An 18,056-nucleotide genomic window follows, 5' to 3' on the forward strand; every position below is an offset into this window, starting at 1 on the left:
ACGATATTGATGATGCCATCGCAAGACTCAATCAGGACCTGCTTAACATCTGCAATTGGTGCAAGGCGTATGGACTCTATGTTAATCCTGCCAAGTCCCAAGCCATTATAATTGGTAGCACCTTTCAACTCTCCAAACTTAATTATAGTAAATTACCCGCTATTCTTACAATTAGACATCGCCGCAACTTGCATATACTCTCCCTTCTCTATTCTATCCTTTATAATCCTCTATCTCCTAATTACTTAAAAACTCGTTTCTCTTTTTTAGGCACTGACTCTGATTGTCATCTTGATCTGCGGTCACGAAGTGACAATCGCTTAAAGATGCCAACAGCTCATACTCGCTTTTACAGTGAATCTTTTACTGTTAAAGCTGTGAAGCTATGGAATATGTTTCCCCCGGAAATCCGTCGCTCTAATTCTATTTATATATTTAAACGTCGTGTGAAAACTCACTATCTTTTCTTACAATAAGTAATGTATGTACGTTTATTGAATATGTATTATATATAAAAATGTTATATGTGTGTATTTATATTTATTTTTATGTATCTATGTATGTAAGTATATACATATACATATATTTATATGTAACGTATGTATGTTATATATATTTTATATTAGTATGTATATTATAAGTCATTATTTTCGTTTATCATGAATATTATTTTATTTCCATTTTTTGCACTATCCTGTTTCTGCTTTTGCAAATCCTTTCACCAAAGGTTGTCTGTTAGAGATTGCTTTAGCAATAAGACCGCCTTTGCACGCTCTTATTTTCTTTTCTTTGTTGTAATTGTTCTCTTTATTTGTATGTCCTTTCATTGTGTGTGCAATAAAGTATTAAATAAATAAAATAAATAAGATTTTTAAAGAAAGTGAATGTCCTGGTTTGGGTCACTTATTATGCTATAATTATGTTGAATAAATGAATATTGATTCTCGTTACTCTGTTTCTTTTTTTTATTTTAGAGAACTGTGTCCCATAGATACGTTAAGTTAGAGGTTACTGCTTGGTTATATAGCTTTGCGAACTCAGCTGATGCATAGGCAATGATTATGACGACCTACTATGTATTCTTTTATGGTACCTATTTTTAGTAAAGCTTGCAACGTCGCATTTTAAAGGAAGTAGAATAGTGCGAAAAGTAAATATGATTTAATTAGTAGAGTAGAACCGGGTAATGCCGGTCAGTGGGTATTACCGGTCATAGCGAAATCTCCTATTTTACCGCGTTTCGGCGAACACACATATACACAGAGCGTGGTGTGATGTTGCCGCGCGCCAATGCCCAGGTCCCTGCTTAATTCCCTCTCCGACGTTTATGATGAACGCAGGTCTATTGTTTTCGCGCCTAACTGAAGTAATTTTTTGGAGTAATATAATAAGAGGTGAGTGTTTATTATTTCACATGTCTTTTAATGTTATTTGAGATTTTTGTAGCATAAATACTTAGCATTCAAAGTAATAATAGTTTTTGAACGTGTATCAACAAGTTTCTATCTTAGAATTTAATTTATGAAAATGTTCCTAGTCGGGAAATGCCGGTCACGTTGACCGGTAATACCCGCAAGTAAAATTGATAAACCTATTTATTTTTATGTTCATTTTAATCTTTCTTTATTATTTCAAAATGTCTACAAGAAGAAACCAACCACTTTCAAAGGCGTTATGGAGCCAAGATCAGCTACACATAGGTTTTAGACTAGTGGAGGAAGGAAAAACTATTAGGAAAGCAGCTAGATCTTGTGGTGTGCCATTTTTAACGCTTCAAGAAAGACTTAAAACCCAAAATCGTGACAAGCTGCAACTTGGACGAAAAACAGTCTTCACAAGGACGCAAGAAGATGAAATGGCTTCTCAAGTTAAGTACCTTGGTAAAATATTTTACGCCTGCACTTCGCTTCAGAGACCCAAACAATATTAGATGAATCAATAAAATATGACCCACCAACTCATTATCAGGCGAATTCATCTAAATCGCCATCACTTGCTGATGTGATTGAACCAGTCTCGACAAATGTACCAAGAACTCCCGTATTCGAGAAACCGACTAACATCTATATAAACCCCACACCTTCTACTTCAGGATGTGAAAAGACAGTGTTAGGTATCTTCTGCCACTGCCAAGTCAGTCGAAAGACAAGAGAAAAAAACTATCTCGCAAAAAACACGCAAAAATCCTTACAGGAACTCCTCACAAGCAAGTTTTGATCGAAAAAGAAACAAGAAAAATTACGAAAGAGAAGAGAAAGAGAAACACCGACTCTTAGAATAAAATCTGAAAAAAAGACAATTAAAACAAAAGGAAAATCGATCGAAGCGGAAAAGGCTATCAAGAGAGTGCTTCAAAATAAAAACAGGCATAATGAGAGTACGTCGGACTCGGAAGTGGAAATGACAGATTTGCGTGAAGATGAAGACACTGACGCTAATGGGGATTGTGAAAATAAATGCATCATTTGTGATGATTACGGGCAAAACAACGAGCTATGGTATAGATGTGTGCTGTGTGGTCTCTGGGCACATGCTGAGTGTTCTGGTTGCGACTCCCCTGAGGGTTATATCTGCGACTTATGCCTTCACAAACTTTGACCGGCATTATGAACCCATTAACTGGTATTACCCCCCGTGGTGTATAATACCAGTCAAAGTAGTTTTTTTTTCTTAAATACTGATTAGACCAAAATTGTTTTACTTATTGATCTCAATCAATGTGATTTTGTAAGAAGAATACCAAAGCTTTGACTATCGAAAAGATTAATAAAGAAATATTCATTATTATCTAATTTGTAATTATTTCTACTTAAGTGACCGGTAATACCCATTTTTTTTAAAATAGATGATATTTTGGAAAAAATAAGTTGTATCCCAACATTCCCAAAAGCATATCAACTAGTATTCAAACAACTCGCGTAAAGCAACTAGAAGTGATGGACGTCACAATCATTTGAAATAAAAGGAAGCTATTTGTAGCGGGATGTAAATATATATATATATATATATGTCGGAGTCAGTCGTCACATCAACGCAAAGATAAAAGTACCCACCTTGACTTGATTGATTTGTTGTAGCTAGATTTTTAATGCAAATCTTTTACGACAATTCCTAATTATATCTGGTATGATTTACTAGCTACCTGCGATTGTCTTATGACGACTAGTTTCGATTTCGGTAATTGTTAATAGCGTTACGAAACATTATAAACGATTATTTAATTTGTATCACATAGAAATAACTCCAAATTGACTGTTCTTGATTAACGATAATTCATATTGGAATATTTTATGACTAAAAGTCAAAATAGCAGATTTAATTACTTTGTATTTTCATTTTGGTAAACACGTGGCTAGCGTTTCGCGCCATGGACAGAGTTGTTGGGAGTAGGGGCTAGGGTATAAATACCGTGTTCACTGGCTAGTCTTCAGTCCCCCTGTGACCCCGAGCACCTTGCGAAAGTTGACTCGACGGTAACACAGCTTCTCAATCGCCCCCTTAGTTACACACACACACATATATATATATATATATATATATATATGTGTGTATGTATGTATGTAGTTAGGTTTTATAATTGTTTGGATTACCTTCGCTTCGCTTATTATTATTTGCACTACCCATATATTTTGACTTTGCTTCTTTCACTAGGGGTTGTCTGGTAGAGATTGCTTATAGCAATAAGACCACCCTTGTACACCACTTTCTTTTAGTTATATCTGTTATTACTGTTTTTTTTTTCCTGTTAATGTTTGTGTGCAATAAAGTTTTTATCTATCTATCTATCTATTTGTTATCACTACATAGTATAAAACAAAATTGATTCTCTCTGACTGTCTTTTCCTGTCTATGCTTAAATCTTTAAAACTATGCAACGGATTTTGATGAGTTTTTTTTAATAGATAGAGTGATTTAAAGAGGATGATTTTGGACATATAAAATTCGGACAATATAGTTACGTAACACTGATAATTTTAAAAGTTTCTAATGTGATGTCGTAAATTTATATTTTTTTTTTGTGTTTACATTGTAAACGCTGGCTGAACCCTACTAGATAGATCAAAATAATGTACTACAGATTTGTACACCATATAAATGTCTACAAAAAAGTCCGCGATGGTATATGTCTATCTCTTAAAGATAACCCACAAAAAACATTTTTTTATCTTTTATTTATACGAGAAAAAAATGGCTTATTTTCGAAGCGATTTTAAGCAATATAGCATTAATCCTTATCCAATTACGTACCTTATCTAAATTGTGCTTTCAATATAGATCAATACGGCCCTTTACAGCATGTAATTTAAATGAATAGTTTCGAAGATATTACAGTTTTAAAACGCACGGACATAGCGGTTTGTATTTCCTAAGGAGTGAAAACTGTGTATATTGTACCTATTTGTTATCACTGCATAGTATGAGTGAGTGAGTGATTTAAAGAGAATGATTTTGTATATAGGTATATACATGAACAATACAGTAGATAAACACTGATAACTTTAGTGGTTTCTAATGTGATATCGTAAAAAAGACACATTTTTGCGCATATATTGCAAACGCTGGATGAATACTATGAGATAGATCAAAATAATGTGCTACAGAATTGTACACCTCTGAAATGTCTACAAAAAACTTCGCGATGGTATGTGTCTATCTGTTAGTTATAACCCACAATAACATTTTTTTGTCATTTATTTTTTACCACATATATTGGCTTATTTTATTAGCACTTAACAATACTTAATAATTAATAAAAATTTTAACAAAAAGAAAAAGAGACTTCAAACAAAAATATGCACTAAAATGTAATTAAAATAATTGCGTATTCAACATATATTTTTAGAGTCCTCCTAAGTAAAATAAAATGAAGAATTTTGACTACTTAAGGGGAGCTAATTGCCCTTGAGAATCGCGCGCACACACTTACACAAACGATAAAAACGGCATGCCCCCCCGCGCACTAAGCTTAGCAAGGCAGCGAGGTTACGCCTGAATATTCCAATAGATGGCGCCGAACCGCCGCGCGCCGCACCGAGCGAAAGCGAAGCGAAGTCAATTCTATCAATTCTATCAATCATAGATTTCATAAAAATAGACAGGACAACAGAATTATTTTAATTTCTTTGTGTTATTTAAAAATTATGATAAAATTAAACTGAATTAATGAAACTTAAATTATTATTATTTTGTGTACAAAAAATAGTTAATTTAAACATTTTTTCTTTATTTTTACTGTATCTCAATTAGTTGTTATACTAAATATTAAATCGTACCTATTTTTAAATTATATAAGTTTGTTAATCGATTTATTAAATAAAATTGGAACTGTTCGTAATTTGTACACTGACAAAAAGCGTAGTGTTTGTTCGTTTTACTAATATCGGTACACAAAGAAAAAAAATTAAGTTAAATAAATCAGCATCAAAAAGTTACTATAAAAATAATATCGTCAAGTCGGTTTAGTAGAATTATTGGCTAACTCGGTCAATCACAATGGGTTTAGTCATAAATCTCATAAAAATAGTTTGGATATTAGAATTATTTGTATTGTTTTTGACTGATATTTGAAATAAAACTGATTCAATTAAATTCAAATATTTTTACTTATTTTTGGTATAACAAAAAAAAAACAAATACATTTCGTTTCAATTTTTTCATTTAAATCTTTTTTTAAATTATTCTGTCGTCGTCGTTCGTTATTAAAATTTCTTGGATACTTGCAATCAATATTTCATCCAGTTTCACTGAAGCTACGAGCTGAAATTTTTCAATTGATACTATTTCCAATCTATAAAAAATATTGAATTACGTATATGACACTTCTAAATATTTTAGTTCTTTGGTTCACAACAATTACATATTTCAAGTGGGTAGAACGCGCGCATCTTATCGCGGGTTCAAACCCAGGCTAGCACCACTAAATATTCATGTGATGTGTTAATTTGTGTTTATTTATTTTTTTATTATTAAATTTAATCCATACATAACTATATTTCCTATTATAAACAAAATTGATAAAATTAAACTCTTACGTAATAGAAATAGAATCAGTGTTATTTTTTTTCGATTTTCTTAATTCTGAAAAAATAAATACATAGTTGTTAGTAATTAAATTTTAATAATTATAAAACATATATATTTTTAAACATAGTCCTTTAAAAATAATAAAATTTTAGTTCAGGGGATCGAACTCTCACATTCTTCTTGGATTCGCTTGCTTGCCAACTACTCCATGGTGACTGTAAGATATATGTCGAAAAATCTGATTCTATGCGAACTGATTGCATTGTTTTTTAATAAATGTTGCCAATAATCATTATTTATTATATATATGTTTACTACTACTACTACTACTACTAAAATACTCTTACCTTTTCATATCGTTCATATGTTCGGCTTTTTAATTTATATGAACGTTTTTTAGTTTTCATCATAGATTGTACTTTATTTCCCATGTTTACAAAATTAAACTTTATAAAAAATAACTTAATAAAAAAATAAATGGCTAACTACAACTAGACTATTTTAACTTAATATATTTATTAACAAAAAAGAATAATATTCGACAATTAATTTACAATTAAAATTACGCAAAAATAAAATCTACGAGATTTTATTCGCAACGATGCGGTGAAAAGAGCGACACGTCTGTATAGCAACAGGCCTCGGCCGGCAGTGTCTGTACGAGGCGCTCACGCACACATGCTTACGCATTTTGGTCGAAAATAAGAAAATCTGATTTAAAAAAATCTATTGATTTTACTAAATAATTAAGATAATACATTTTTAGTATATTGTTTGTAGAATAATCTGACAAAAAACCAAAATTATTGAAGGTATATAAGTGTAGTTAAAAAACAAAAAAATACTTTTTTAGAGGTAACATTGCGATTTTTTTCTATCGTACCAAATTAATTACATCATGTTTTCAAAACAAATAATTACTAACATGTATCCTGAAGATTAGCATATATTTTTTTCATTTGGTTTATTGCATTGGATTATATACTTTTTGGCATTTTAAAACTTGCATTTAGCTCATGTAGTCCCCTTAAAAGTCGATCTACGATTATATACTGTAGTTATAATTATTGCTATATTTGGAGCCGGTGTTAGCCACGGGCACGCGCCTCAACAATCAAAAGAAAGAAGCTATACGAGCCCCTTGATTGAGTCCCAGTATATTATCCTATAAAAGGTAATTTGTAAAAAACATATATCTTAAAGTATATCATATTGTTTTTTGATAGATATACTATGGGGTTTTCTTGGCTGAAGGTTTTTGTTGCGGTTATTTTTTAATTGATAGTGTGATTCAAGGAGAAGGTTTGTGTTGAGTATATAATACATGAACAATATAGTAAAGAAACACTGATAATTTTAGAAGTTTGCAATGTGATGCCGTTAATAAAGTAGTATATTTAGTATCAGTATTGCACCCGTGCGAAGCCGGGGCGGGTCGCTAGTACTTAATATTTTTAATCTATACAAATACTTTTAGTGTAGAATGTAGATGTTTTAAATGGATGTTAATTTTGTATTTTTATTTCTTATTGTTTTCCAGTATTATTATTATATATATGTTCATATTTTTTTGTATATACTCCTATTTTTTTATATTAATCTAATTTACCACAATTCTACTCGCTATAAAGAAGAAGTTTTACTACACTGCCACTCTCATTTTAAATACTTCTATTTTTGGCAATTGAAATATTCTAATCGCTACACTCACAATTACATTGCAAATAAGTTTTATTGTAGTGGCACCCTCGTCTTCAAAGTTTTTTTTAATGTTATGAGTATTTATAATGTTTAGTCATAAATAGAAAAACAAAAAATATTGACTTTAGTAATTTTCTTTATTGAAATAAACACTATGATTGACCTACTAAACAATTTATCTTGAGAAAGTAATAATATCGGAAATTATTGGCTATCGATACTATCGATAGTTTAAGTTAAAAGTAATGGTTTTTGCAAAACCATCCAACCATTAGTTTTAAAAAGAACATCAATGAATTGCTAAATCAATAAAAGTTAATTTTGTGTCATGTTATTAATTTTTAATGTTTTAAAATTTTAATCACTGATATTAATTAATTTTTGATTTTGTAATTTTTTTTTTTTTAATTCTTCAAATAACTATTCTAATTGGTTTATGTATTATTATTTTTTTTATATTACTGTTCTATTGTACTGTTTGTTTCCCGAAAATAAATAAATAATATAGTTTTTTAAGTTTTTATAGATATTTTAATCTTTAATCATTAATAACATTTTTATTAATATATTTTAATTTCTTTCACATAGTTATTTAAGTTTATAAGATCTTTATTCTTTAACGGAATAATTATTTGGGTATTTTCTTAGTTTTATTTAATTAATACATTATATATGGTAAAATTTTAATTTTAATCAGGTTTAAATAACTTGAATATTTTTAAGATTATTTTTATTCGTTGACAAAATATTATTTTAGGTATAACTTTAATTTTCTGTCAAAGATAAGGCAGATACTTTTTAATATATATTTATTTATTTAAATACTTCATTTTTCAAAACTTTTTGAGACAAAAGGCGGACTTAATGCCTGAAGGCATTCTCTGCCAGTCAACCTTCAGGTCAATCAGAAAAGCATGAAGGCGGTAATTAAAAAAGAATTAACAATATAAAACAATATATGAACATACTTATATAAATCTGAATTAAAAAAAAAACTCATACATACATATTATACACATATAAAAATATATAATATAACATAATAATAATAGTGCATAACAGAAGTAATAAGAGCTAGGGGCTATCTGACAATATGTGCTCACGTAGACAAGTTTTAAAAGTAAATTTAGAGGAAGCTCTTCTAATATTTTCAGGTACTTTGTTCCATAATCGGGCAGCTTGAACGGAGTAGGAATTAGAGAGGAAACCAGAAGTGTGAGAGAAAGAAGTTAAGAGTCCTTAGAACGTAGTTGACGATTGTGATTATCATTAAAAAAATTTAATTTCCCTTTCAAATACTCGGGAGAGAAAGAGGTTCAAAAAGAAAAGAGAAAAGAGGTGAAAGTAATCGGAAGTCTCTACGTTGTCGAATTGTGAACCATTTTAGTTTATCACGATACCAGGAGCTATGGTCGAACTTACGAAGACAGAAGAATGAAGTGCAGAGTTGTTTAAGAGACGATCAAGTTTATCCAGTTGATTTTCGTTGAGATCGTAATAACATACATTTACATAATCCATTATGGGAAAGACCTAAGCGTGCACAAGTAAAATCTTAGTCTTGATGGGAAGGAAATTTCGCAGTCGATTCAGGTACCTTAACGTGGCTGTAACTGAGCGACTTATGTCAGAGATATGCACAGACCAACTGAATGGGGAATCAATATGAAGACTAAGGTCTTTTACATGATTGCGTTAAGGAATATTAATGTCATTGAATAAAACGGGTGGTAAAGATGTTAAGCCAAGGTTGGAGATAAGGCGAGAGCTCCCAATAACGATCGCCTGACATTTAGATGGATTTACTTTTATACCGAACTTTTGAGACCAAGTATTTACACTAGCTTGATTATTATTAATCGTTATAATAGCATTATTTATGTCATCCAACTTGGCTTGACAATAGAGCTGCAAGTCGACGTTATAAAAATGATATGAACAGTTTATGTAAGTTGTGAGGAGATTTATAAACACGGAGAAAATAATAAATAAATAAATATTGGACAACATCACATACATTACTCTGATCCCAATGTAATTAGCTGAAGCACTTGTGTTATGGAAGATCAGAAGTAACGAAGGTACCACAAACACCCAGAACCAAGACGACATAGAAACCTTCTACATCGACTCGGCCGGGAATCGAACCCGGGACCTCAGAGTGGCGTACCCATGAAAACCGGTGTACACACCACTCGACCACTGAGGTCGTCATAAAAATAAGAAGAGATACCACTATGCCACCTTGTTCTCGGGGGAGCCTCACCCCTAGAGAACGCGTCCCCAGGTGGCGGATAGGGGAGGGCTCGGCAGATATACCGGGTAGGAGGGAAATAAAATACCTCCCGTGGACCAACAGGCCGAAGAAGGACACTTCGTTACCAAACCCCTGCTGCAGGCTTATCCAAAATATCTGGAGCAAAGGCTGCAGTTAGTGTTGTGCGGCTAGGTCGGGACGCACAAAAGGGATGGCGGCGGAAGAACCTGCATAAGGCCAACGGCGGCGCCCGCATGTCTCCAAGAGAAGTACGACCTTGGCGTCAGGTGGCAACCGGCCGTAAAACTTAAGCCTAAATAAAAAAAAAACTCCTTGTATGACAGTAAAGCTAAAGATGAGAACGTTAAATGCTAGGGCGTCCCCCTCAAGCGACGTAAATGCGAAGAATGCGATACATGCTAGGGCGTTCCCCACAAGCGACGCTAAAGACAAGAACCAACGTTCGCATCCAAAAGACTTTGACAAACTCAGACTCGCATCGTGGAACCTCGGCACAATGACGGGACGCAGCACAGAACTAAGCGAAATTTTAAAAACAAGACAAATAAACGCCTGCTGCGTCCAAGAAACTAAATGGAAAGGGTCAAAATCCAGGGATATCGGAAATGGCTACCAGCTCGTGTACCATGGTGTTGATACCAAAAGAAACGGAGTAGGAATCGTATTGGATGAAAACCTGAAAACGAGAGTAATCGACGTGGTTAGGAAGAATGACAGACTCATAAGCATAAAACTAGCAATGGACGGCCAACCGCCTTTGAATTTAATCTCAGCGTATGCACCACAAACTGGATGTTCTGAACAAGAAAAGCACGATTTCTGGGAAGACTTTGACGAAATTATGCAAAATATTCCTTTAACAGAACATGCCCACATAGGAGGAGACCTGAATGGACATGTAGGAGAAAAGAATGACCTCCATAGTGACACCCATGGAGGCTATGGATTTGGCACTAGAAATAAACAAGGAATAAGCATTCTTAATTTTGCATCCAGGCACTCCCTAAAAATAATTAATACATATTTCCAAAAAAAAACCGGAACACCTTAACACCTACAAATGCTCAGAATATAACACACAAATAGATTATATTCTCGTCAGCAACAACATCTTTAAACTTTATAAAGACTGTAAAGTGATTCCCGGCAATGGGCTTTCCTCACAACATAGGCTTCTCGTCTCAGTCATGAAACTACCCAAACCTATAACAACACACATCAGCAGAGCAGACAGTATTAAGTGGAAAGAACTGCACTCCATCAAGGGCTCTCCGCTCCTAGAATGGGCCCACGCCTATATGAAAGAAGACATTGAGAGCGATAAATCAGCTAACCAGATGTGGTCTGATTTCGAAAGACTATGTTTGGAAGGGGCAAAAGAGATCCTGGGTATTTCACGTGGAGCACGGCGCATAGGTAAAGAAACGTCCTGGTGGAATGAAACTGCTCAACACATAATAAAGTCAAAGAGAGAGGCATTTAAAGCATGGCAGAAATCGGGTTTGGAAGAAGATCACCTACTGTATAAGAATCTTAAAAAGATAGCTAAATCTGCAGTAGCACAATCCATGGCAAAATCTAGAGAAGATTTTTATGACAGATTGGAAAACGCCGAGGATGAGAACTCAATCTACAAAATAGCCCGACAACGCCATAGATCTACACTCGATATTAAATGTAACAAATTCATCAAAAATGCCCAGGGTATTTTACTAACAACGAACAAGGATATCAACATAAGATGATAGGAATACTACGATCAACTAATGAACGAGGAGTTTTCGAGTAAAAAAATGCCCCATATGCCGCCTGTTGAAGGGCCTATAAAATGTATAGTAGAGGAGGAGGTGAGCAAGGCTATATCAAAAATGAAACACCATAAGACCACTGGTCCCGACCAGATCCCAGCAGATCTCTGGAAGAAGCTGAAGGAATCTGCCACACCCTGGCTCACAAAGCTTTTTAACGCTATTATTAAAGATCCCTGAATCCTGGCGTAACAGCATTCTATCATCAATATATAAACAAAAAGGGGACATTGCGAATTGCGGAAACTACAGGGGCATAAAACTCACGTCACACACACTAAAACTGTTTGAAAGGATCATCGCTGCACGCATTAATGACTGTACTCGTATAACTGAGAACCAATATGGCTTCACATCTGGCAAATCTACCATCGATGCCATTCAGTTAATTAGAGTTGTGATGGAGAAACACCGTTCAAACAAAGAAAATCTGTATCTCCTGTTCATCGACCTAGAAAAGGCTTTTGATAGGGTACCCAGAAATCTAGTTTGGCAGGCTATGAGAGCTCAAAACATCCCGGAGTACTATGTGACACTAGCGCAAGATATGTACACAAACACCATGACGCGCGTCAAAAGCCCAGCGGGACTTGGCGAGCCCTTCCACGTAAACGTAGGAGTACACCAGGGATCTGCCTTAAGCCCATTGTTATTCAACCTGTGCATGGACTACATCACGCGAGACATCCAAAAGCCAGTACCAGAGTGTATACTTTACGCAGACGACATAGTCCTAGTAGCGAAAAATGCACAAAGCCTACAGGAAACACTTAACCGGTGGGTGACACAAATCGAAAACCATGGGCTACGCATTAGTCGAAGTAAGACCGAATATTTGGAATGTGACTATGGAGGGACAGAAGAGACGGGATGTAATATTTACATAGACAACCGCGCACTACCCAAAGTAGACAACTTCAAGTATCTTGGGTCTGTGCTTACTACTGATGCAAATATCGATAAAGACGTGGACCACCGCATCAAAACCGCCTGGATAAAATGGAAATCGCTTTCGGATGTTCTCTGTGACCGTAGAATGCCTATTCGTGTAAAGGGAAAAGTGTACAAAACAGTAGTACGCCCATCCATGACTTATGGGGCAGAGTGTTGGACCATCAAAAAGACACACGAACAACAACTGCATACAAACGAGATGAAAATGCTTAGATGGGCGGGAGGAATAACTCGGCTGGACAAAGTAAGGAATGAGTATGTCAGGGGATCGTTCAAGATAACACCGATTGTCGAAAAACTGAAGGAATGTCGACTGCGCTGGTACGGCCATATCCTGAGACGTGACGATGACCATCCCATCAAGAAAGCCTTAAATATCCCGGACCGACCACGGAGAAGAGGGCGACCGCCCGCAACCTGGTGGTCAAACATGCAAAAAGAGGCCCAGAAAGAGAATCTGAGTACACAGACAAGTCAGAACAGAGTTCTCTGGCGCAGACGTACAAGGAGACCCGACCCCAGCTGAACTGGGAAGAGGGTTTTGGACAAAGAAGAAAGAAGAAGAAGAAGACCACTATGCCACCTTGTGGTACGCTAGTATGAAGGTCAAACCAATCGGAGAGCGATTGATCCAATCTAACTGCTTGCTGGCGTCCACGAATATATGATGAGAACCACTCCAAAGCCAACGGCGAAAACTTCAGATGCTCGAGTATAGCAAGGACAATATCATGATCAACCATATTAAAAGAGTTAGAGTAGTTGATCAAGACTAAAATGGTAACCATTCTATTCTCCATACCATCTCGAATATCCTCCGTGACCTTCAGAAGAGCGGTAGTAGTACTATGACCGGCCGAAAACCCGACTGAAATGAACTTAGGATTTTGTTACTATAAATGAAGGACACTTGTTTGTAAAAGAATTTTGGACATATGAGGAAGGATCGAGATATGTCGTGTAATCCTAAAAGTTTTCATATTTCAATATTTTATTTCTACTAAAATTATAATATTTATTGTTGTAAAATATTTATCAGTATTTAAACAAAACTTCGATTTTTGAACCGTAACCGTCGTTGTCTTTATTATCTGTCAATTTCGTGGTACGGCAACACTGCGTTTTCTGCGTCGTCATTCTATCGTTGTGCAGGCGCCGGTCGCATACCGACACTTGTTATTTTAACACGATATAATCATTTTTACTCGTAAATATATTCAGCGAATATTCTGGAATATTGGAATTTAATATATTGTTTCTACATTTCGTATATTGGTTTTGCATTCGTTTCAGATTATACACCAATTATTTATATACATAAACAGAGGGTTACCTACGTCTTTAACCTATTATTTTATATCTTTGAGAAGTTTAGGCTACTAAGCTGTAAGTAAAACAATTTATATTTGCTTAATCGTAGCACATTAGTGGTTTTTAGAATTATATTTAATCATATTTTTCGTTCAATTCCAGTAGTCATAAAGTACCGGCTACGTGCATTATTTGACAGGTGTTGCCGAATATTCATTTATTTAAACACTTCTGAGATGAGTTCCTGTGCTAATTACCTTTGTTAATCAATATCCTACATGGCTCAGTAATAATTTCCATAAATTTTCTCATAATTTACTCAAAAACTAAACATAGACCTTGTCCATATATTGGGTGACCTAAGTCGAATCCTATAGTGATTTAAATCATTTAGAGGCACTATTTCGTTAATATAAATATAGTTCTTGCTTTTCCATATTGTATTATTGCGAATTAAGCAATAAATACCTCAATTTTGACACTTTAAATGCCCCATTGAATAACTGACTAATCTTATGAGTTATTATTAACTTAAATTTTAATAACTTATTCTGGCTTGTACCTTGTAACCAGGGCATTCTTAGGACCTTCTTAGTGCATATTATGCAGGATAGGTAATAAGTTGTTTTGTTCACAGAGTGTTTTTTTAATGTATTTATATACATATATACTTTAAAATAAAAAGTATATTCTGAAGCACTACAATGTTGCCTGGTGGACTCAGCTGAGGATTATTGCTGAGCTCGAGCTGCAGTTTATTCCGAGGAATTGCTGCATGTCCAGTGCTGCTACCGCTGCTTCTGCTGCTGCCGCTGTTTTTGATTGCACTGCTATTGTTCATGCGTTTCATTTCTGGGTTTGAGCTATCCTGCTTTTTTTTATTCATTTATGATGCCAACTCATTAACATTATTAGTTTTAAACGGTTGATATACATACATTGTGTATTGATGCTTAACCATTGCGTTCATGACCAGATACCGTCAACGGCCCACCCCCTGATGATTTGTTTTTGTAAATTAAAATAATTTTGTTTGTCCGATTATTTTATAAAATATATTTTTTTTATTTAAAATGTTTAAACAAACAAAGTTTTTTTTTGTCCCCGCGACAGTCGATATACGATGATAGGTCTAAAATCAGTTAACTGGCTAAGGTTAGAGACTTTCGGGATAGGAATGACAAAATCTTGCGCCAAATTATAGGAAACATCCCGGATGACAAAGAAAAGTTAATAATGTGAGTGATAGCGGGCAGTACTTTATTTGCTATAGATGTAATCATCATCAAACGATTGATACCATCGAAACCAGCAGCATTTGACGTAATTGAAAATATAATGTTTTGAATTTCATCATCAGTTATCGGAGAAAAGGCAAAGTTATCACTTGATTTCAGAGATAGTCGTTGATTTAATTTTATAATTAATTTAATAATTAAGTCTGAGCATAAAGGTGTAATTGAGGAGAAGTGTTGATTTAAAACATTGGGAAAAAGTGTTGAGACATTTGCTTTCACTTCACGCTTTTTTAAACCCATGGTTTGAAGGAACTTCTATACAGTGGCCGTAGAAGCATTTGAAATATTACTGTGACAGTAGTGGCTCTTTGCTGTTCTTGTCATCATATTACACCTGTTACGAGCAACTTTATAAATGTACCAATTTTCAGGACTTCTATCATTTTTGTATCTCCTGAAGGCGCCATTACGTCGTGTCATGGCCATACGCACTTCTTGCCTTATCCAGGGTGCAGGTGGTCATCTCATCTTAATTGGTCTCAGTGGAGAACGTTTATCGAAAAACGATAAAATGGCCGAGTTAAAATGGGAGATGTTACCGTCGGGTGACGAAGAACTGTATACTAGTGATAGGTCAAGTAAGTTCGCGTCCCTCATTAAAGCCTCATGGTCCATTTTAGAAAAATAACGCATCCACACAGTTAGAGGTTTTATTTTAGGGGGTCTTAGCTTATATGCCAAATTTCTCGACTCAAATCTGGGAGCCAACAATTGTCCAAATTGTCCAATTGTCAAACATAATCAATAGAGATAATCAAAGTTACGTCTAACCAAGTATCAGGAGCATCTGAATTATGATAAGTGGGACCAGAAGGAAGAATATAAAGAGCGATTGATTTTAAAAAGTTAGAGAGACGAAGAAAGCGAGTATTAGATTTTAAAAGGTCAGAGTTCAGATTTCCCATGACAATAATATGTGTATAATCCGAAGATAGCGATTCAAGTATGGGTTCTAGTGAATTAAAATAATCACAGGTTGGTGGGCAATAAATAACTCCAAGGTAGATTGCAAAGTAGTGACTCTCGTAATTCAAATATTCAAAGTCGCGAATCAAGTACTAGCTCACGTGCTCGAGACCGTAGGGATTCTCGCAATTCCGAAGAGCGCCGCTCGCGTAATAGGGACAGACTTCGCTCGAATCAAAAATCACGGCGTCGTCGAAATTATTCGCGAGACGATTCTAATAGATCGCGATCGCGTTTGCGTCGAAATTCACCGAGTCATGACGTAGTAATTCCTGCAACGAGCTCGTTACCGACCGGTGGTAGCATAAATCCCCAACCTTCTATAGAATCGGGTCCTACTTATTCTGAGGCATCTACCTTAGCGCAGGCTTTGATGCAGGCTATTAAAACAATACAACCCACGAAATCGCAACACTATTATGTGTCTAATTTTGACCCATCGGTCAACAATATAGAAACCTGGTGTGAGGAGGTAGACCGTGCTAGGGAAGCTAACGGAACGAAACTGGAACGATCATGAGTGTCTGTCTCGCGTAGCTTCTTGTTTAAAGGCCGACGCGAAGGTCTGGCTTAGTGAGTGGGTATCGAATAATAGGACATGTCTAATTTTAAAAAGGAATACAAACCACTTTGCCCACGTCAATTAGATTACGCTAATATCCTATTTGAGGCAATGAACATGACTTCTGATAAATTCGCGACATATGCCGAATATGCACGTCGTACTTTGTTACGGTTAAAAATAGTACAGGGTCTCAGTGATGACCTGAGAACGCTCATTGTTATCCGTGGCATAAACAATCCTCAGGTACGCGCAGCCGCTGCCAACGCGAGCTTAACCCCGGACTCGATTGTCTCGTTTTTATCAATTTATACAAAACCTACCTACACAAAAAAAGATAGGCTACCCTCTGGCGATTCTAGGAAACAAATTATAAGAAAACCGACGAATCGTTCAGATATAAAATGTTTCACTTGTAACCGTCGTGGACATGTCAGTCGAGACTGCAGGCAGTCAAAGTCCCAATTAGCCTCTGATACACGTAACGTGGCGACTAAGAACCTGCTTCAGATACACAGCCGAGTCTTAGTAAATCCTGTACGTTTTGTAAAAAACCGGGTCATACCGAAGAAGTCTGTTTCACAAGGTTACGATCTGAATCACGAAATCAACGTAATGTTAACCTTTGTTCTTACCGACCTAATTTTTCTCGAAACAGCGATATAACGTCCGCGGTAGTTGGTGGAGTACCGGTTGACGTACTAATAGATAGTGGTGCTTTAGACGTCTCCCTCATTTCCTCAGACGCTCTTAAACACATCACTTGCCAACCGAAACCCAAGCGCTGTGTGTTAAAAGGTCTTAGTGATAAAGAGGTAGTAACCGATTCCTACGTCACTCTCACAGTAGAGCTTAGTGATATTTCTATTGAGGCAGATCTATTAGTAGTTCCCTCGTCACTGATGTCAGTACCTCTTATAATCGGCACAGACATTTTAAATCGCGATGGCATTACATACATTCGCACCAAAGATAGGCAGTACCTTACCCATACTTCTTCCAATGTAGTCAATACCGTTCAGCCAGATGGTCAAATTAAAGTAAATACACCTTTACAAGGTGGGGAACACGAGAAACTCATGACTGTTATAAACGAATACTCAACTTTCTTAATATCGGGTACTGCCTCCACCACGGTGAAAACAGGTGAAATG

The 18,056-nt window shown here is 35.3% G+C and overlaps 1 protein-coding gene and 1 long non-coding RNA gene across 2 annotated transcripts; both read left to right on the forward strand.

Moving 5' to 3' along the window:
• The first annotated feature begins 1,175 nt into the window (after positions 1 to 1,175).
• Positions 1,176 to 2,787, forward strand: LOC124542796. The gene is made up of 2 exons (XR_006967385.1): positions 1,176 to 1,394; positions 1,648 to 2,787. It is a non-coding gene; the product is annotated as an uncharacterized LOC124542796 (long non-coding RNA).
• Positions 2,788 to 10,337: 7,550 nt separating this feature from the next.
• Positions 10,338 to 11,991, forward strand: LOC124542478. The gene is made up of 3 exons (XM_047120422.1): positions 10,338 to 10,999; positions 11,175 to 11,707; positions 11,822 to 11,991. Exons 1-3 carry the CDS (start codon positions 10,338 to 10,340, stop codon positions 11,989 to 11,991), a joined length of 1,365 nt encoding a protein of 454 aa, XP_046976378.1.
• Positions 11,992 to 18,056: the final 6,065 nt, after the last annotated feature.

This window comes from Vanessa cardui, chromosome W (genome assembly GCF_905220365.1).
Source record: "Vanessa cardui chromosome W, ilVanCard2.1, whole genome shotgun sequence".
NCBI lineage: Eukaryota > Metazoa > Arthropoda > Insecta > Lepidoptera > Nymphalidae > Vanessa > Vanessa cardui.

What these genes read in the sequence shown, in the direction of transcription:
- LOC124542478 (XM_047120422.1), top strand. Translation starts at nt 10,338, where the DNA reads ATGAGAACGTTAAATGCTAGGGCGTCCCCCTCAAGCGACGTAAATGCG. An exon ending in ATTCTTAATTTTGCATCCAG is followed by an intron (nt 11,000 to 11,174) that starts GCACTCCCTAAA and finishes CTCACAACATAG; the next exon opens with GCTTCTCGTCTCAGTCATGA. An exon ending in ATTCATCAAAAATGCCCAGG is followed by an intron (nt 11,708 to 11,821) that starts GTATTTTACTAA and finishes CGCCTGTTGAAG; the next exon opens with GGCCTATAAAATGTATAGTA.